General features: G+C 40.9%; 2 protein-coding genes across 3 annotated transcripts; one reads left to right on the forward strand and one right to left on the reverse strand.

Moving 5' to 3' along the window:
* Nucleotides 1-1,701: 1,701 nt before the first annotated feature.
* rpl5b (ribosomal protein L5b) lies at nucleotides 1,702-8,724 on the forward strand. The gene is made up of 8 exons (XM_006790485.3): nucleotides 1,702-1,829; nucleotides 2,332-2,401; nucleotides 2,494-2,609; nucleotides 3,755-3,889; nucleotides 4,101-4,303; nucleotides 7,348-7,525; nucleotides 8,274-8,362; nucleotides 8,564-8,724. Exons 1-8 carry the CDS (start codon nucleotides 1,827-1,829, stop codon nucleotides 8,661-8,663), a joined length of 894 nt encoding a protein of 297 aa, XP_006790548.1. The 5' UTR covers nucleotides 1,702-1,826; the 3' UTR covers nucleotides 8,664-8,724.
* Nucleotides 8,725-8,936: 212 nt separating this feature from the next.
* On the reverse strand, nucleotides 8,937-21,083 carry dipk1ab (divergent protein kinase domain 1Ab). Of its 2 annotated transcripts, none has more exons than XM_006790486.3 (5): nucleotides 20,762-21,083; nucleotides 10,566-10,700; nucleotides 10,367-10,474; nucleotides 10,112-10,285; nucleotides 8,937-10,022 (listed from the first exon to the last, which is right to left on the reverse strand). In XM_006790486.3, the coding sequence occupies exons 1-5, from the start codon at nucleotides 20,813-20,815 to the stop codon at nucleotides 9,210-9,212; spliced, it is 1,284 nt and encodes a 427-aa protein (XP_006790549.1). In that variant the 5' UTR covers nucleotides 20,816-21,083; the 3' UTR covers nucleotides 8,937-9,209. The 2 variants fall into 2 exon arrangements, with proteins under 2 accessions (XP_006790549.1, XP_006790550.1); XM_006790487.3 differs by lacking the exon at nucleotides 20,762-21,083 and adding an exon at nucleotides 20,269-20,424.
* Between the last annotated feature and the right edge of the window lie 385 nt (nucleotides 21,084-21,468).

Raw genomic sequence — 21,468 nt, forward strand, 5'->3', positions numbered from 1 at the left:
GGGAAATTGTTGTCTGGTCTGTAGAAGTGGACTCGTGTACTGGTGTCCAGTTGATACTACCGTGATGAAATCGATACGTTGTTTCTACCCTCTGAGTTCAGTATGTAGCTCGGTGAATTATGTTAAATCAATTATTTTCTTCGGAAACAAAAAATATAGCTCAATGGCACTATGAAAACTGTCTGAACCTTTTGTGTTGATGGTCACATCTATTTTATTTATAGTCTATAATACAGCTAAACAACATAAGCTGACAAAAAGTGCTTTAGAGACAGACACATTTACATTCCACGTCTTCAAAAAACCCAGTTTCCAAATACATGAAAAGCTGAAAAGTGTGTCTTATTGTGTTAACTAATTAATGTGGAAAATAAAAATCACAGCGATTTAGTGGTCATTAAAATATGTTCAGAGTTTGCAAATTTATGATGGTTTGATGAGCTGCTTTCATTAGTTAAAATTATGGTATCAGCAACACTGACCCTCTGTTTACTTGATATCTGACTGATACCAAATCAATCAGTGCAGTATCTCGCAGTGCTATTGATCTGATTAGCATTGATTTCAGCTGTGACATAGATTGGGGGGCAAACATCATGAAAAAAAGGACCCATCATGACTTGTATCAATGGCTCAGTTAGGTTACAGTGCTGTAAAGATAAAGGTAAAGATTCCTTTATTTTTGCAACAGCCATGTTGTGGGTGTTATTGTGCCATGTTATGCTGGTGTTTGTGTGAAAATTGTACTGAATATTAACAGGTAGTGGGTGGTGAGTGAGGCTCACTATGTCCAATTACTGGCCTTATTGTTCAATGTTCTGATGGCCCAGGGAAACAAAGGTGACTTTAAACACCTGTACCTCCTACCAGAGGGCATGAGGTTGAACAGGAGCTGTCCAGGATGGGACAGCATTGCCCTCCTGAGACACCAAGTGCTGGCTATGTCTGGAAGCATGAAAAATGTGAAAAGTATTGGTCCTGGCACAGAACCTAGTGCCACTCTATATCTTACTCTTTTGTCTGTGTGAGATTCCCTGTCTACATCAATAAATCACGAACAGATATGCTATAATATAAAACACCACTTACTGTTAGCAGTTTTTGGTGCATCTGTGAACTGAAAACTGACACTACATTTCAACTGTGTGTTTCCTGTCTGGGAACATTACTGAGACACTCCACTTTCACTTTATTTGCAACAGGTTGAAAAAGAGGTCGCGTTTGTGTCTGTGGGGGAAAAAGTTAAAAGTAGATAAATGAAACTTTAAGCAGCAGAGCTTTTCCACAGCAGACATTACAACTTGCAAGTTAACTACGCTTGAAAATCACTCTATTCATTATCCATGACAGGGTGTGTCAGTGGCTATGCACAAAGAGTCTGAAACTGAAGGAGCTAAGTGGAATGCAGCTGCAAACTTGACATACACCTCAACTTTGGTGACGTGCTTCATGAAACATGCATTTGTCGAGACTTACTATCGCTTTCTGCCTACAACAGGCTGAGATAGGAGCGGAAAAGACCAGCTGATTCTGAGGGGATGAGGTTGGAAATGTGATGTAATCTAAATGATGTTACACGGGAATGTTAAAACACCAAAACAAAACAAAACACGCACCAAAACCCCAAGCAGATAATCGGGTAAATAGCTTCCCCAGCTCTCTAGGAGGCAGTGTTGTGAATCCAAGGTTCCAAAGCGGCATGGCTCATCCTGTGACGCGGTACTTACTGAGCGTGCGCACGATGATCTTCCTTTTTCCAGTGCAGCGGAGTCAAGCCCCAGTCTTTGGCTCCGGGCTCCTTCATAAGGAGACAAAAAGACTGCAAAATGGTTTGTAATCTGTCCACATATGTGCCTATATGTATACATTAGGCGTACATCTTGTGCTGTGTGGTGTCAGATGTTTGAAAACACATTGCTGGTGTTCAGATGAAGATAGATTCAGTCTTGCCAATGCCTACCCTGGTCTGCTTAAACGTGGCCTACCTGCTGCCTTTCCAAAGTTACCGCTTCCTGTTGTCTGTAAAATGTTTAATTCTTTACATTGATGTGTGACCAGTAGGTCCTTAAAATCACGTCCTCTTAATTAATATTTTTAAAACTACGTTTGGTCCTGTAGCTTAGCGACTGCCCTACTTAGCAGTTATGCTAACTCCTCCCGTTGATTTTCATTGGGTCGGCTAGCTGATGTTAACCGACTGTAGTTCTTCTATCTGACAGTGACAGTCCAGCTCATAGCAGCATTGTAAACCAATCTCCAAGTGTCTCACTGAGGAGTTAAGATCTGTCTTAGTTTTTGAACTTGCTGTTAAGTTGATACTTCTTTTTTCAGGGTTTTGTTAAAGTGGTGAAGAACAAGGCCTACTTTAAGAGGTACCAGGTCAAATTCAGGAGGAGGAGAGGTAACCCATACCCGTGATGCTGCCAGTCGTCTCATGTTTGTCTTATTATGGCTGTCGTTCTGTTAGTAACTCATGATTTCTGTGTCTGACAGAGGGCAAGACTGACTTCTTTGCTCGCAAGCGCCTGGTCGTTCAGGACAAGAATAAGTACAACACACCCAAGTACCGGATGATTGTCCGCTTCTCCAACAGGGACATCATCTGCCAGGTAAGCATTTGTTGCACCTGCACCATTATAACTGCAGGAGGTCAAAATATCTGGCAGACACTACAACATTTGGCTGAGAAAGGGTCAGAGTATATGCTGTTGGTGTTCCTCTGTACCTCACTCTGAGGTCCACCTTTTACCCAAATCAGCTGACAGATCCACCAAACCACTTGTGTTAATCATTTATAATGCTGATGTCAGGGGCAGAGAAGTGAGGTGTATATTTTTAAAAACATGTTAATGGTAGTAGATGTTTGTGATGTTGACTTTAATAATTTGTAGGGCTGTCAAAGTTGATGTGTTAACGCGGATTGATCCATCATCACATGTCTCTGTCAACGCATTTCGGGCAGTTTGTCCAAAGTTCGTCCATTCTGTCCTCCAGATGGGTTAAATACGTTCAAAATGTTAATCACGTTAAGGTTGACAGCCCTAATAATTTGATAACTAAAGTGTTTGTCAGTCATTTTTACAGAATGGCACACCAGTTTCGTTTCTTCATTGCATTAATGTTTAGAATTGCTTAATTTGTCAGAAACAGCTGGGTTGCTGTTAAGAACCTTAACATCTATCGTACCATTTTTGCCTTCGTAATGCAGGAAGATTTGATTGGGAAAATGGTTCTACTGTTTCAGCCATGTTTGCTGGGTAGTAGCTGGCTTGCAGATCATTTTAACAGCTCATATCCTTCATGCCCATCTTAATTCAAGGGTAAAAACCTGTGCATATGCGTACTTCACAGGTACAGCACAGTAGTTTTTGATGAACAGAGCATTGCAGACTTAAGCTAATTCAAGTTGGTGCTGGTATAACTATGACAGCAGTAAGTCTGGCTTGCTCATGCAGATCAAAATTAAGCGTCACAAGAAAAGAAAGAAGAAGAAAAAAGCAAGCACCCCGAAATTCACTTACTTTCATCTCTAGAGATCAGGTTTATTTTATTACCAAGCCTGTTTCCCTTTTGTTAGCTGCAATATTCTAATAACCAAATCCTACTAAATCTAGAAAAAGCTTAAAATTAGTTGCCATTAAATCATTGTGATGTGCAGCAGCATCATTCTGAGCTGCTTTATAGTCCAGAGAATAAATACACCTTCAAGATTTTTCTCCTCCTGTGAATTCATTTCCTTGCGCTTGTGTTGCAGATCGCCTATGCCAAGATTGAGGGTGATATGATCGTGTGTGCTGCCTACTCACACGAGCTGCCAAAGTATGGAGTCACTGTGGGCTTGACAAACTACGCCGCAGCCTACTGCACTGGTCTGCTGCTGGCCCGCAGAGTATGTATTAAACCTGTTCCAAGAGACTTAAATTGACCTGAAATTCATAGTCCTTTGAGAATGTTTAAGTAGATGTCAGCCTCCTAACGATTTGCTGAAATCGGGGCAAATTTGTATAGATAAAGTCTTGGAAACCAGAATAAAGGTTTTTGACTGCTGATCCAGAAATATCCAGCTGTTAAAGCTCTTAAATGATATTTTCTGTGCACAGCTCCTGAACAAGTTTGGCCTGGATAAGGTGTACGAAGGCCAGGTTGAGGTGACAGGTGACGAGTTCAACGTGGAGAGCATTGATGGTCAGCCAGGCGCTTTCTCCTGCTACCTGGATGCTGGGCTTGCTAGAACCACCACAGGCAACAAGGTGTTCGGTGCCCTGAAGGGGGCTGTGGATGGAGGCCTGTCCATTCCACACAGGTAACTTCTACAGTCACAAAAACAAAACATACCCAGGTGTGAGGTGTGCTGCTTGGCATATCACATTTTGGTGCTGGGCAGCAAAAATGCTTTTCTAGCTCCTGTTGCAAAAAACGCTCCGGCAATTTAGTTCTTAAAATATTTATACTTTTGAGAAATTGCCTAAGGGACTGTCTTACATCTGTAATATTTTGTATGGACGTCATAAGGAGTAAATCATTAGGTCTAGTTAAAGTCTAAAAGCCCCGTAAATGCCATAGATGCATGCAGAAAATTAAACATCTTGGTGCTACTTGTGTTGAGTTTGAACCACAGACCTTCATGGAAAGCGTTTGGCCAAGTCTCAGCAATTAGAAGTTGGTTTACATGTAACGGTTAGTTTCGGTCTTGGTATTGCGTGTGCTAACTGAGGAAACTTGACAGAAAATATTTATCATTACCGTTATTAGTGTTGCCTGCACCTCGCCTGCTGAGAAAAATACCTTTTATGTTGAGCTTGTTGTCTTTGAGTTTTCCACCAATTTTTTTGATAAAGCGTCTTTGAGTCGAAGGCTGTTACTACCGTGTCATAAAGTGATTACTGAAGTACCTCAGTTGGTTTGGGTGTCGGTAGAAAAGCAGTTGTTTGTAAATTCAATCCCATCGTGTGATAGTGCTTTGAATTATTTCAAGACTCTGCAGAAGCAGCTCGGTAAAAGTGGTTGGTTTCAATCACAGTACCTCAGTCAGAACCACAGGTGTTTTGAGTGGGAGAATGTGTCACTTACCTCTCTTCAGCAGAGAATAAGTAGGGCTATTAGGTGTGGGAATGATTACATGTAATAGTCTGTTGTCAGAGAGAACATTGCTTTGCAAATGTGTGCATCTTGTAACACACCCACCACCTGGCCCCTTTTCTTTCAAATTACCCATCAGCTTGTCAGTGTTGCGAATTTTGAATGAGACAGCCAGTGCATCGTGTCGGATGAGTCTTTGTAGAAGATGGACTTATAAAAAGAACAACAAAGCGGTGGTCCGAATGCTGTCAGAAACGTCAAAACTTGTGTTACTTAAACAAAAAACGAAGAAAAGAAACGGGTGTTTGGATTTCTGCTTTAAGTGCTGCGGTGAACACGTGGGACAGTTATCTTTTCCTCAGCAAGAAAAGTAAAAGATAAAACGATCAGATTCCCGCTAGCCTGTTTATTATTCTGTTGGCACAGTTAAGGATCCGCCGTTTTACGGAGTTAATCACTGCACAGTTATTGAGTCGGACCGAGCAGGAAAGCAATAATAAAATAAGCATCAGGATTTTTATTAATTTTTTTTCATATACAAGCTACAAACGTTAAACTACTGAATGTTATCCTGCTGTTACTCGTCTTACAAACGCAGACATGTGGAAGTAATTGATGGATCTGAAGATTAAGTGTAAAACAAGGCAGCTGATATCCTCCGCTTTCGGTTGACTGTATTACTCACTACCATCAGTGTATCTGAACTCGCAAACAGTATGCCTAATTGCAGGTGGATAATACTTGATCCTGCAGCTGTTCTGTGTGGAATTGTATTTATTTTTGTAATTGAAACAGAGTTTTGCAATATGTGAAGCCTGTGAGACAAGAGAGCAGCAATTAGTGGCATGTCTTTAAGTCTCCAGCCATACAAGCTGGATAAAAAAGAATCATCTCATATCAGAGTCCTTTAATTTCGCTGCTATTCATCGGTGACGATCGATGTTGGGGAAAAAAGGCATTCGTGAGTTTCTGGTGATTGCTGGTAGCCTAACAGTAGCAGTGTCTCCAGACTTGCAAATGTAACTGTAAAGGTTGACTGTGGACGGCACGGCATATTTCACGTGTGAACATTGTAGGTTTTGTATGTAAAATTGTCCATTAGTTTAAAAAATATATATATAGATAGCGTTTTGAGATCATTGATTCTTTTTATACAACCTGTCTAATGACATTTAGAATACTTTACACTGCATTGCACAAATATGAGTAAATGTGTTGGGTTCAAACGTTGTAGGCAAAAATAACTTCAGGTTGTATTTTGATCTCGATGCCTTTCTTTTCTTTTAAAAGCATGTTGTTAAGTAGATTTATTTCACTAGTTCATCTTACCCGCTAATATTTGCTTGACAGAAAGTATATTTAGTTTGTTCTGGGGAGGCCACTATTTTAAAAAGCGCTTTTTTTAAATATTAGAAATAAAAGGGTTTATACAACTAATTCTTAAAATAATTTCTTTTACTTCTTAGTCTGCACTTGATATCTTGTAATGCACCTATGCTCCCTGAAGATGGCAGTAATGCACCTAGAGGCAGTTTGTTTGACCTCATTTACTGAAAGTGTGGCAGGGAGAGAATAGATGCTCCTCTGCAAACAGTAGAAACATAAAACGCCAAAGAGACTGAAACCGCATTCTCAGTGAGAGCTGGGTCCAGTGAGAACAGAAAACTAGAATGTCCAAATCTTTAAAAACAGTGCCCGATCACTGGAAAGTGGAGTAGGGTAGGCAGTTTTGGGTTACGTCCACACTCGCCCGGATAGATTTGAAAACGGCATTTTCGCCTGAAAACACTCTGCGTCCACACTAGCGTTTTCAGTCGTTTTCACAGAGTTGTGCGTCCACATTGAAACGGCCGAAAACGCTTGCGCTCCAGTACTGCGCACGCGTGAAACAAAAGAAGATTTGACCTGCCTCATTTAGTCTGCCGCTTATTTACTTTCTGGCTCTTTGAAACGTCGCGGCAGAATGTTGAGAAAAAGCACCGTGTTTTCAAAACGCTATGTCTTCCATCAGCCAAAACCCCGTCTTGTTGTGGCCGGGATGCCAAAAGGGAGAGAAAACGATGCGGTTTCAAACGAAAATGCATTAGTTTGGACGTCGCCTTGGTTTTGGCTAAGTGAACTTATTGGAAACCGAAGTGAAAATCTGACAACTTGTTTAACTGAACCATTTTTGTATTCGAAGAATAATTTAAATAGACACAGATAAGACCAAGTGTGTGGAATCTGCACTGCATATCAACAGTGCTTTCTCTTTTTTTTTGTCTGCAGCACCAAGCGCTTCCCTGGGTATGATACAGAGAGCAAAGAGTTCAACGCTGAGGTCCACCGCAAGCACATCATGGGCATCAACGTGTCTGAATACATGAGCTATCTGATGGAGGAGGATGAGGACGCTTACAAGAAACAGTTCTCTCGCTTCATCAAGAATGGAGTCACCCCTGATTCAGCAAGTTCACTTTCTGCATTATAAAATTACCTTTAGTTTGTTCTGCATTGTACAAAAATGGCAGGTAGCTGGTGTTTTTATTGTGACATTTGAGTTTTGGGTGGATTCGTAGATTTATTCAAATTTCAGGTGGCAGGGGGGGCTCTAGTTTCCTTAGTCATGGAGTATATTTTTGTTTGTTTTATTGAACCTTGTGCACTGTACCTGTAGTTAATCTAGGTTAAGCTTGGGCTTTACTAAGCAATGGCCCTTTGCCATTCACAAAGTAATTAACTAGAACATTCTAATCCCAGTGACAGGGTATTGATGGTTTTTCAAAATGTGTGATAATGGTTTGAGATTTAGTTCTAAAGTGATCTCGTGTCACTCCCTGAGGCTAAGCTGTTGACTTACAAATCTTAGATCAATCACAGGAAATTTGTACCTTTGTACGTCTCAACATAGAACATTTGCACACCACATTTGCCAGCTTAGTTTTGTGTGTTGAGCAATTTTAGCGGAGCTACTTCAGCTGGTAAAATGAGAGAGCAGGATTTCGGCGTGGGGAATGAGCGATGCAGTGCATGAATGAAGCATTTCATTATTGATGTAGTTGCCACTATTTGAACATTTTGGTTCTTAGAATAGTTTAGGGCTGAAAAATCAGCCAAAGGATAATAATCGAATTTATTTTTGTGTGTGTGTACATTGTGAAATCCAAAATCGTTTTGTTTTAGGACATAAGATTGAGTCGTTATCCATTTTTCAGATTGAGGAAATGTACAAAAAGGCTCATGCTGCCATTCGCGAGAACCCAGTCCATGAAAAGAAGCCTCCCAAAGAAGTCAAGAAGAAGAGGTGAGAAGTGATACCTGGGCTTTACTTTACTTTCTCAGAACTGAAATTTGAAATTGGGAGGGAAATATCAGTTTGAGATCTAGGCTAATTCATGGGGAATACCATGACTCCAGTGCCTTTTTGAACTAGTTTTGCCACAGTGGCTCTGACGCAATTAATTTAAACTAAATTCTAATTGTGTCTATGTGTGTTTCTGCGAAGGTGGAACCGTGCCAAGCTCTCTCTGGCCCAGAGGAAAGACCGTGTCGCCCAGAAGAAGGCCAGCTTCCTCCGGGCTCAGGAACAGGAGGCTACAGATTAAGGTGTTGGTCTGCTCCGTTCCGAATGAGGAAATTTGTTCTAATAAAGCTATTGAAAAGGAATTGGTCCTCTTGTGAGTTTTTTTTTCCTACGGCATTCGCTATAATGGGTGGCTCTTGAGACTATTTTAAGTCTTTTGTTTTCAAAAAGTTTAGTTAAACAGAGATTTGCCAAAAATAGTGTTGAACTGGATATCCACTGGAAGCCTTGAAAAACTGTTCATTACACCCATAGGCTCAGTCAGCATATAGTACACAAGCTACCAAAAAGAACATGCAGGACCTTACTTCAAATTTATTATTCACCTTCATCCTGGTTTCAAAAAAATTGCACTCAGTTTACTGCAGTTAATCCTAACGGAGTCTGTTTGTGTACATGATTTAATATTGGTGACGTTGCTGACACCTATAGTGCCAACTTAAAATACATCTCTTAAACATTGAATACCACAGGATTATTAGTTTCCACAGTGAAAATGATTGTCCATTTTATTAATAAACTTAAAGGGCAAGCGTCAGTCATTGTGCCGTTGTGCAATCCTTGCTTATTAGGAATCTTTTGTGTGAGAGATTTTCTTCCACAGCAAAGTCTTGAGGTTGTTTAGAATGAGCGAATGTTCAATTTCCATCTGTTCTGCTGAACCTTTCAATGCGATGCAAGCGTACAGCTGCTTCTCGAGCTCCTCGCTCATATCAGATGGCGCTCCCCTCAGAATGTAGTCCTTGAGTGCGTCGCAGGCTTTGGCTAAGTTTGGCCTGGTGACTTCTGTTGTGCAGCGATGCTTGGTGAGGTCACAGGAAGTTAGGCAGTCGGCTCCATACAGACAGTCCTCGTCCACGTCGCAGCGCTGCTGCCTGATGACTTCTTGGAAGATAGCTTCAGGCACGATGTGGCGTGCGTCCATCACCTTCAAGTCGTGGCGGTCGTTGTAACCGAAAGTGGTGGCGCTCACGTCGCACATGAGGAAGCTTCCGAAAGTGCCGTGGAAAATATCCTCGACCAGCTCCAGCAGTCCAATGGAGATCTTGGCCTTGTGTGGCCAGGATGGAGTGAACCACTGGTCCATGCTGCGGCGCAGACCGGCAGGAATCCACATTTCAATAATCCAGGGTAGACTAATCCCATACAAGGGAGAGTGTGGTACTTTCTCCATGACATATAGGTCTCCACAGAAGCCCAATAGCTTGGGTGTGTGCTCTCTGTCATGCAAGACTAAAGCCAATAGGAATTCATTGAGCTGCAACAAAGCCCATGTGGAGCGAGCCTCTGGCAGTGAGATATGGCTGTCCTTATTGCCATCTGCAATGGACAATACTTGAGTTGCCAGCTCAGCGAGGTTTGCCTGATCCCCCACTTTGGCCTGTAAAGAAATGTTGTTTAAATGAGGTTTAAATCCAAACTGAAGCTTTGAAATTGGATCTGACAGTATTTAGTGTTTGGCTTTCTAACCTTTAGGTGGTCAGTGATCATCTCTCTGAACTTTTCCACTGAGGTTCCCTTGGTTGGTTTGTTGAAGGCTGCAGAAGTCTCTTTCCTGGGCTCACCTCCCAAATCATAACGAGGAGCCTCCTCCATCTGGCACTTAATAACACCCTCTAGGTCTCCCCAGCTCCCCGAGTAAACCTAAAATAAAGATGCAGCCAAATTAATAAAAAGCAGACTGGAGAGTGATGTTTGCATTTATAAAAAAAAAAAAAAGCTGACCTGGTTGTTGGGGTTGGCAGTGAGGCACTTTCCCAGGTAAAGAGTCTGTTTCTCACACAAGCTGCTGCAGGCTGAGCCATCAATGACTCCTTTTTTGTATTTGTCACACTGGAAAAAAAAAAATTGGCACAGAACTGTAAACATTTTGTAGGAACTGATGGGATTGGGCGGGTACATAATGGGAGTATGAAATGCTCACTATTGAGTTTTTGCACTCGTGCCCACGACACATCTCTGTGTAGGACGAGTACTCCACATAGACTATCCAGCTCCCCACGAACACTGCCAGCCACGAGAAGAACAGGTACTTCATGTGCAGGTAGGAGAACCTCGCCTGTTGGCAACATATTTCAAACATTTACGTTACTTTTGGAGTGAATTGCAACTGTAAAACTGTATTATGGGAGTTCATTGTTTTAAATTCATACACAGAGTGATATCAGGCTTTCAAAAAAACAATCTGCACTCTATGTTTCAGTACTGTAACTGCATACAGATAACTGGAGATTTGACACATCATAATGAAGATTAATGAGAGAATAAGAGTCATATTTGTTACTTGAGGCCAGTTCATCGCTCTTCCATCGTTTGATGAGCACACACTGTACCTTACTTCATTTTTTCTAGTGCACATTTATAGATAAAATCAGGACCCTGCTGCTAATGTTGACTGAAGCATCGCTCCACATATTTTATATGTCAAACCCAGCTCCCTTGTTATGATCAGAAATCACTAACTTGAAAACCGCAACAACGGTATAGTGACATCAATTGCATTGTGCAGGAACACAAATATGCATAAAAAATTGGAGGCTTTGTAACAAAAAGAAACAAAACTACAAGTTAAACTTTGGGGAACCAGTGTTTTCCCCCAAATCAGCATTCATGATAATTAACACAGTTTTGTCTTTTGCAAAGGCTGAGGTTTGCCGAGTTGTTTTCCACACACTCTGCTTCTTTAAAAACTTAATTCAACCCCGTCAATAGACTTGTGACCTGTCCAGGGAGTACCCCACTTCTCAACCTAACACAGCGGGGACAGGCTCCAGGCCCACAGCAATTCTGATTTATATAAGAGAGAAACAAAATGGATGAGTGTGTCTGACATGGTTAACTTTAATGGGTTTATCTTCTAAAAAAAACAAATTTAAGGCCAGTATACACAACTTTCAAATGAACACTGACATCAGTCATTTGGAGAAGTGGCTCAGGAGTTGATTCCAATGTCCTTGACTGAACTGCACATTGTTCTCAATGGTTAGTTGTGTGCCTGTACAACAGTATGCTAACAGTGTTGGGGGCGTGGTGAAAAAAAACCAAACAAAAAATGGCACAAATTAATTTGACTTTTTGCCACTTGAGGGCAGCAGAACAATCTCTAAACCAAACACTTTCATTGCACCTCATGTCCTCCTTGAGATTACCAGTTTATATACCCAGCAGACATAGAAGAAGAAAGATTAGCATTCATTGAGAATATTCATTTATTCTGCTGTGTTGCTTTGTTTTAGCACCGTTTTTGTTCTCCACCACATGCTCTAAATGCTCTGGCTTCCTCCTATACATGCATGTTAGACTAACTGGTGACGCTTAATTACCTGTAGGCATGTATGGGAGAGTGTGTGTGGTGGACTGGTGACAGGATGTACCCCTTTCGCTCGATGACAGCTGACAGAGCAAATGACTGTTGACATTTAAGGCTCATCGTGCCCTCTCACCATCATGTGTGTCTGACCTCTTTCTTGCATATGATCTGTATATAGCCTGAGACTCTCAGGCAGAGGGCTTTTATTTGTTCCAGAGGAAAAGCTGCAAACTAGTGATGGCATTGAGGCAGAGATCCAAAACTGAGTAACAGGCCGCCTGAAGAAATGAGGACAGCAGAGTCAGCGGCCTCTTTAAAATCTCTTTCTAAGACATACTATTATTGGAAAGCTTCTTCTGATTCCATTATGTTTTTGTCAATTTAGCGATTTAGCTTTTTTTCTGTTAAAATGTTTCCTTGCTTGCATCCTGTTCACAGTGATGGTTTGTTTTGTTGTACTGCCATTCGGTTATTTGAAGCTGTATGATTATTATTATATTAAATAACAAGTTAATGGTGTTAGTGCTTTGATCCTCAGAAAAAAAGTGAAGAAAAAAGAGTTTGTTTGTTTTGAGCTAATAAATAAAATTGCTACCAGTGGTAATGTTACTCTTCTTCTACTTCTTTATTTTGGCTTCTCCCTTTAGGGGCACCACAGTGACCCCTACAGTCCAAGCACATGCACGTTACTGCCTCTGCCTCCATCTCACCTGATCCCTATCATCCTACTCTGCATGTCCAGCTTCACTACATCCACAAACTTCCTCTGAGGTCTTCCTCTTTTTTTCCCCTCATATCCCCACCCTTGCCTCTCCAAACTGCTTAACTTAAGCTGTCTCTCTGATGTACTAAATTCTAATCGTGTATGAAATCTTCAACTCTGCCAACATCTCCAAACCCATACATCATAGCAGGTCCCACTTCCATCCTGTAAACTTTCCCTTTCACTCTTGCACTATCTTTCTGTCACAAGTCACCCTTGACACTCGTCTCCACCCCTTCCACCATGCCTGCACTCTCTTATTCACCTCTCTTGTGCATTGTGCATTGCTTTGGATGGTCGATCCCAGGTATTTGAACGCATCTAACTTCATCTAAGGAGCTTGGAAAGACAAGCGACTAGACTTCTTTAAGTTTCTTTAAGACGTTTCACCTCTCATCCGAGAAGCGCCTTCAGTTTTAGGCCCAAATGGTGGCTAGTCCCTGATTTGAAGTTCCCTAAGAGGGTCGTCGACTACTATTGATCATGTGCCTCATCACATGAGCCAAGGTGCGGAAAAGGCTGTCGGTCATTATCAGCAGAGGTTTTGGGTGCAACCATTGTGAGACCCAAACTTCTTAACGTCCACTCACATCTGTCACATGTGTCAGTTGATCTCAATAAGTCACATGACAGGGTGAGGCAGGGTCTCAACAATGTTTTCACCTGAAACCTCTGCTGATTGTGGCATGGTGTGTTGCTTTTTCAGATGTTTTAGAGCCTTTAACTTTGCCAGACACGTTCTAATTAAAGTATTTTTGGATTCAACAGGTGTGGGTATGGTTAGTGACATTTAACTCAGCTTTCCAAAAAATGTGGTTAATGAAAGTTATTATTAATTTTTTAAGAATAATCAAAATAAAATTTGTCCAAGTATATGAAACATTTACAAATATGCCAAAAACCTAGAAATCAGGAAGTATTCAAATACTTTTTCACAGAAATGTACTACCACAGTACCACTAATGGATGTCTCCCTTTTACAATATTCAGACTCACAGTCATTATAGTAATTAACACAAGTTTAAGGGCTAAAAGATGAATGAATTTGTTGCTACACAGCTACACACAGAAAATGCTAAATTCAAACTTAGCACTGCTTTAATCCAGTATTATCTATGGCTTTTATTTATGGCTGAATAAATGACTCAAACAGGTCACTTACAAGCCGTAGAGTGCACCTCAGTACCGTCATTAACATTACTATTCCACTTTTTGAAGAAAATAATTATGGAAAGCTCAATCAATTTGGAAAATGAGTATAAAAAATGTGTTTACAGTTGTAATGGTCTGATGTAAGTGAATAAAGAGACATTTTAATTGATGTTTTCAGTGGTCATTTGGTCTATTAGTAAGGGAATAAGCCTGTAAAAAGAATGCAAATAAGCTCTAAACTGAGTTGTATCACTGAGTACATCATTAAAGCATTTGCTTCTAAATAGGTGCTCAGTAATTAACAGTAAATGGTGTTCGCGGCCTGCTGTGTGAAACATTTAGAGTGACTCCAGACTCATTACTGTGTCTTTTGATTTTCTTTCTAATTCCCTGCCTGATAAAATATACACTCCACTTAGATCTATATGGCATTTTTCCAAATGGAGAACATTAGTGAACAAAAACAGACTTTTTAGCAGTCCCACTTCCTTCTCTATTAATGGTTTTTGCACTTAGTGCTTGACAGTGATGGACACCCCCTGCTTCCCACCTCTGCCCCTTTCAGATCCAATTTATTTATTGGCATAAGTCACTCTATCTCTGTCCCCCTCATCTTCTTCCTCTCTGTAGCACTTTACAATCCGTCTTCTTCTTTTGTCCCATCAATGATAGTTTAATAGCAGTTGTAAGACAATCTAACAATGTAATAAAAGTCAAATATCAGATTTTTTCAGTATTGGAAAGTAGATTACGCAGTATTTGTCATTCGTATCTCTTTCCAAATGGCTTTGTCAACCATTTTCTGCTTTCAACACCATAGATAATGCAGAAATTTTGTGTTCAGACAGCCTCCATATGTCACTATCTAATCTAATTTTTTGCCACGCAGTGACCTCAGATCTCGCGGTACTCAGTCCTGGTGTTATTAGGATAAAAGGAGCAGACAACAACTAAACATTTAAAAGCAGAATTAGATTAATTTTGAGCTGCTTGTTGGCAGTGTATCATGCCATAAACACACTATTGAACCATTATTTTGTTGTAAATTAAAGGCCCCATAATACCTTATCACCCCAATAGAGCACTTGGCACTCAGACTGCTGACTTACTTGTGGTTGGGATATTTAAAAGTAGAATGGGAGAAGAAGCCTTCAGCTTTCAGTCTCCTTTTCTGTGGAACCAGCTTCCAGTTTGCATTTGCAGACACGCTCTCTGCTTTTAACATCAGGCTTAAAACCTTCCTTTTTGATAAAGCTTATAGTTAAGGTTGTTCTGCCTTAGTTTATTGTTCACTCACCCTTTTCACTCCCTGTGTGTTTACACACCTCCTTGCATTTAATTATTAGTTATTATTCATCTCTGGCTCTGTTCCACAGTATGTTTTTTTGGTCCTGTCTCTCTCCCATCACCCCCAACCGGTCGTGGCAGATGGCTGTCCCTCCCTTAGCCTGGTTGTGTCAGAGGTTTCTTCCTGTGAAAAGGGAGTTTTTCTTTCCCACTCTGGGTTTTCTCTGCATTACTGTAGGGTCTCTACCTTACATTATAAAGCACCTTGAGACGACTGCTGTTGTGATTTGGCACAATACAAACAAAACTGAATTGAACTCTCACTAGAAATTAAATGCTGAACCTATTTCACTGGCTGATTGCTAACAGTGGCTCTCTGCCATTTGGGACTGTGAAGTTTGAGTACATTATTTTACTTTATGTTTCACTAAGGGCACTGAAAAAGCAACACACAAAGTCAGTATCTATTTATTCTGTCTCTGTGGTGTTTAAAGAGGTTTGTGTCCTGTTGGTCAATGATGCAGAAACACAGTAAAGGAAGTAAGATTTAAAACCACATGTCAGTCAAGCATGTCAGTTATCAGTCATTCACTCCCAGCAAAGAGTGAGGAGGAAGAGAAACATTCAGATAATTTATGTAGCAATGAAACCTATTTTGGAAAGAAAATCAAACCCCGGTGCAGTGCTTGTTCATGTTTTTGCAGCTACAGTTTAAAAAGTCCCCTAAACTTTTTGTTCATAAAGTTACTGTTCTGAAAAGAGGACAGCTGTAAGGCTGCATCAACTGAGTGTGGATGTGTGAGTGTGAGAATGATCGTGACCGTTAAAAACGTAGCCGTGCAAAACGGGAAGATTGTGGGCTGTCGCTTTCTCAACCAAACAACGCTGAATGGCTGAGTATTTGTAACAATAAACCATAGAGACAGAATAAATAAAATCTGATAAAACATTTTGTCGGCCCCAATTTGAGTTTCACACCATCAGAGTGACATTTTGTAAAGGTTAGCACCTTGGGCTGCATGTCACTTTTTCCACATCTCCACAGGATTATTTGAGATTTAAGGCTTAGGTTTAGTGTTTAAATTGGAATTAAACACTGGCTTAGATTGTTGAAACAGAGGAAGAACAGATAGACAGACAGACACTTAAAGATTCATGATGCTATTAGTAAAACTCCATTTTCTCTTACATTTTATTTATGTAGTGACAATTTACAACATCAGCTTCATTTATACCATAAGGTAAAGACCCTTGATTATTAGAGAAAGAACCTTAATGATAAGGTGACACCCTATGAGCAACACTTGGCAGCAGTGGGAAGGAGAAAACCCCTTTTAACAGGAAGAGACCTCCAGTAGAACCAGCCAATCATCTACTGCGATTGGCTGAAGCGTGAGGAGAAAGAGTAGAGAAAAAACAGGAGCACAGAGAGACAAGGACAAATCACAAACTGGAAATGACAAAAGTTAATGACATTTGGTAGTGACATATAAACAAAAGAGGAATGAAAATTAAGATACCTGATTCAGTCCTGACATTAAGCTTTATCAAAAAGAAATGTTTGAAGTCTAATCTTAAAAGTAGTGACTGTCTGTCTCCTGAATTTAAATGGTAAATGGTCTGTATTTGTATAGCGCTTTACTTGGTCCTAAGGACCCCTTTACACTATACACAATCATCCACCCACACATTCACACACTGGTGATGGCAAGCTACATTGTAGCCACAGCCACCCTGGGGCGCACTGACAGAGGCGAGGCTGCCGGACACTGGCGCCACCGGGCCCACTGACCACCACCAGTAGGCAAGGGGTGAAGTGTCTTGCCCAAGGACACAACGACTGAGACTGTCCAAGCCGGGGCTCGAACCAGCAACCTTCCGATTACAAGACTAACGACCAACTCTTGAGCCACGACTGCTTAAACTGGGAGCTGGTTCATAGGAAAGAAGCCTTCCATCCAGACTGGAGGAAACACACCTCTGCCTGCAGTCTAAGAGCGAAATTCTTAGGCTGTGGCTGGAAAACACTGGTGGGAGCATTGGGACTAAACCTGAACATTAAAGTTGTCACCTTTTGAAAAGTTATCAAGCTGGAAGACATTAAAACTATGTTTTTCACAGCTGTATGTACTGAACCAACTGAGTTGGGTGATAATTTGATGTGTACTCATTATCAAAACTGATTGCTTTTGTAATGCACAATCATTTGATCCATTATTAACATGACAATATTGACGCATGAATCTTCTGCTTTCATAGAAATGTGCTACAGTTCACAGAATTCTCATTTAACAGCAACACTGATATCACTGGGAGCGCAGGTTCATTCCTTTTTTGACATTTTAAAACAATCGTTCATTCTGACTCGCGCTGAGATCTGCTGGCCCTCACACATCTTATTCCAAATTCTACATTTTTTCAATGTGTCTTACTGATAATGTTTAAAAAAATGATGCACAATCACCGTGCAAGCGCCCTGCAAAAAACCAGGAAATCCATTGAAGTCTTGCTATTTAAATATCATCGTTGTTGCTTTGTCTATTGATTGATGTACTTACAAATCTGGCTGTGCAGATCCACAGCAAATTTAACAGCAGTAACCGCACGAGTAAGTGCTGTGTGTACCTCCCATCTATTGTGTTGTAGTTGAAATACATCAACAGCAAAAACATTATGGAAATGGTGCTCTATGGGGAAAACAAATGCATGGTTGGCCTTTTTCTAATCGATAGTTTGTGGCTTTCGTTTCAAGTCTGGCCTATGCTTTTCTATCTGCTGCATCATGTATTGACCCTTTGTGAGTTGAGAGAGTTACACAAACATGGCTAATGAGCCCATATTGATTGTGGCTGCTGTGACAGCTATTAATTAGAGACTGACTGGGAACTGTGGCCATATGCTGAGGTGGGTGGAAAGAAACAGTCTGTCTTCATCTGGTTGAACTCTCCTCTAAACCAACCCACGGCTCTGTTAAAAGGCTTCTGTATTTAGCCCTGAAGGTTTCGTGAAATAACACTGAAAAAATCGAGGACGTGCTGTACTATTACAAAGGATCACCTGCTGCTGATCTGTTGAAGCAGAGAGGAGATTTAAGCTGATCACGAGCACCACATCACTGTTCTGACACTTGGTTTTTGCAGCGTGCACACCATTCATCCATTATGTATGATTATAAAGCTATCCCTCAGAGGTTGCTGTTTAATGGGCTTCTGTGCAGGGATGAGAACGACATGAGAACAGAGAAACAAAAGATGGAGAGGCCAGGAGGATTCATTTGCAGAGGGGTTGCTTAATATCACTGACAAATGGAAAAGCGGGCCAACATAAAGAGAGATGCAGCTAAAGGACTGATAGAAAGATGCATCAGAAACAGCCCGGCCACGCTTCTCCGCTTCTTCTCTCTTCGAAGTCTCTGAAGTGAGAAGGAGGCCACATTGTTGGAACAGACATTATGAAGATCTGACTCATAACTGAACAGACAGCAGACAACCCCTCCCCCTGTAATATCCTCCTGAGTAATACAGCAACGTTAACACATGTGAACTTTATCACCAGTTGTTCTTTCTATTATGAAGTTAGACATCTAGCTCTTTGACATCATGGCCATTTCCTTTGCAGCGATGCATGCAATAATAACTTGCAAACCCTGCCATTCACTTGCCGTTGTTCTAAAACAACAAATCTTAAGTATCTTTTCTCTTTTACTGATTTAAATAATATACATAATGCGCTGTAGTACAACCAACCAACAGATGAGCTTCTGTAGCTCAAACTGAGGAAAAAGCTCATGCTGGTCTGATAGAAAGATGTCAGAATTCACAGTCCATCACACTTTGTTGTGCATGGGGCTGCATAGCCACAGGCCAGTCAGCCACAGACACCAGTGGGCATGTGAGCATCAAAGGTGGACCACAGAGCAGTGGAAGAAGGTGATGACACATTTCTTTTAAATCATGTGGATGGCTGAGTGCATGTGTCTTGTTTGTCTGGGAAATACCTGGGACCAGGGTGTACTATGGGAATAAGGCAAGCCAGAAGAGGCAGTATACCAGTTTGGGCAATGTTCTGCTGAGAAGCCTCCAATCACGCATCTGTTGGATGTGCTGGACAAACAAGTTCAATCCATGGAGGCCCCACATCGCCATTTAAAGGATCTGTTGCTAACATCTTGGTGCCCGATACTACAGCTCACCTTCAGGGGATTAGTGGCGTCCATGTCTTGATAGGTCAGAGCTGTTTTGGCAGCAAAAGGGGGCCCAACACAATGTTAGGCCGGTGTGGTGTATATGTTCGACCTTCCTTTCTTATCTCTTGGTTGAAATTGTACATCTTTTGAATCTTTACCTGTGATGAAATGCTTCAAGTGCAGCTCCATTTGGAGACAACATCGATTCTTTCTGATTTCAGTTATAATATATATACAGTTGAACTACTCATGAAATTTGAAATAATACTGTTATTATTACAGGCTTAGTAGTGCAGTGTTTAGTGCTGTTGCAAAAAAATACTATTTATATGCACCGCCCCCCCCCAACAATAAAATAAAGTATTTCACTATTTCAGTGGAAATAGCTTCTCTCGAAGGATGACTGAATGACACTTTTTAAGTCATCACTGGAAGGCTAGGGTGGCCTAGAAAACTGAGCGATACTGGTGGCTGCGCCTTGAGACTGACTGTCTCTTCTTTTTTTCACTGCATTTGACAGTTTTGTTTCTAACATGCATGAGTACGGACAGGAAGCAAACAGGAGCAGCTGCCGAGATAGAAGAGTGAAGAAAATGGTGCACATTAGATAAGGAAATTTGTTAAATTAGGTAAAGCAAACGAAACAAAATGCAATAACAGTAGTTTGACAGAGAAGTGAAGCATTTAACCCTTTAGCCAAGTGGAAAACACGCTGAAGTTGACTTGCTACTCGTCTGTGCATTTCGTTTCCTGAGACCTCCACCTGTCCTTGAGGGACTTCCCCAGTTTAATTTTACTTATGAACAATTCCTCTGTGGACTTCACCTAATTTCACTCACAGAAAATGATTACACAATATTCTTTCAAAGATTCTCAAATGAGGAGCATTATCATATCAAACAGAAATCTAGAACTTTATATTAACTTACATCAAAGCATGAAACGTTTGCCGTGCTTAATCCAGCTGAGTGAAGGTAAAACAACCATTAATATCTGGCGACTCTTCTAGATATGTCACACTAGATCTATGTGACATATCTGAATGACTTACATAATCAAAGGAGATCTTAAACTTTTGCAGCATAAAAAAGCCTCTTTTGAATGGATGGCAACCAGCTAAATGCATCATGGAAGTGGTTGCTACAGTAACGGAGATCAGGAGGATGGTTGAGTCCTGTCGAGTCGTCGAGCATCAAGTGACTTTATGACTCATTGTAAGAAGCCTACACAGTATTCTGTAAATTACCTCCAAATCCATGTGAGATATCTGAAGGTTAAATAAAAAAAATATATATATATATTCAACAGTAATCAAGCGCAGCGTCACTCATTTAGGCTCCCTGTAACATCGGAGCGCATGCAAACATACATCGACAGATTTTTAAATGGACTTCACACCAGAGTGAAGATGGATTTCCTTACCTGGATGTACAGAGGCTTTCTGAAGAACCCCCATGGAAACAGACCTCTTGCCATGGCAAATGCCGAACATCTCACAGCAGCTGCTGAAGCAATAAATTCGGTGTGCACTTCACATTCGTATCAGGCAACGCCTGTTGGAGTGACCCTGGAAAATTTCCACATATAAATCATCATTATTAGTGTCGGCAGCACCGTGGATGTGCGTTTAGGCGCCGAGAGACAGCGGACTGAGCTGCACCGCTTGCTGCAGCGAAGTCAGACTCATATTGGTTTATGATCACTTCTGGAGGCGTTTTGGCCAATTACAGAAAGAGGATGCGCACCAGTTTGCTAACCTTCCCGCGTTTCCTTAACAAATGCTGGCGATTTGGTTACGTTTTGGTTGTGTTTTTGCAAATTAGGCCATAAGGTAGTTCATTCAGTATTTTTTTGTTCATGCGAACGCTTCGGATATAAGTTATTTTAACGGGTAAATCATTTCATTCCACTGGCAAACCCTCATTCTGCTGAATATTGATTTTTCAATTCTGCCATGCTCTTCTTTTAATAATTAAATAGAACAAAAACATTCAGATGAGTCAGAAATACAGGCTATTTTTTTTCCTGTTATTCGGCTTAGTGACAGAGCATACGAAACAGAAACAAAAATACCTACATCGAACAGTAATTAAAAAAAAGGATATTTATATTTGTCTAGGGGCAGGCGG

This window comes from Neolamprologus brichardi, chromosome 23 (genome assembly GCF_056152115.1).
Source record: "Neolamprologus brichardi isolate AB-2024 chromosome 23, ASM5615211v1, whole genome shotgun sequence".
NCBI classification, from domain to species: domain Eukaryota; kingdom Metazoa; phylum Chordata; class Actinopteri; order Cichliformes; family Cichlidae; genus Neolamprologus; species Neolamprologus brichardi.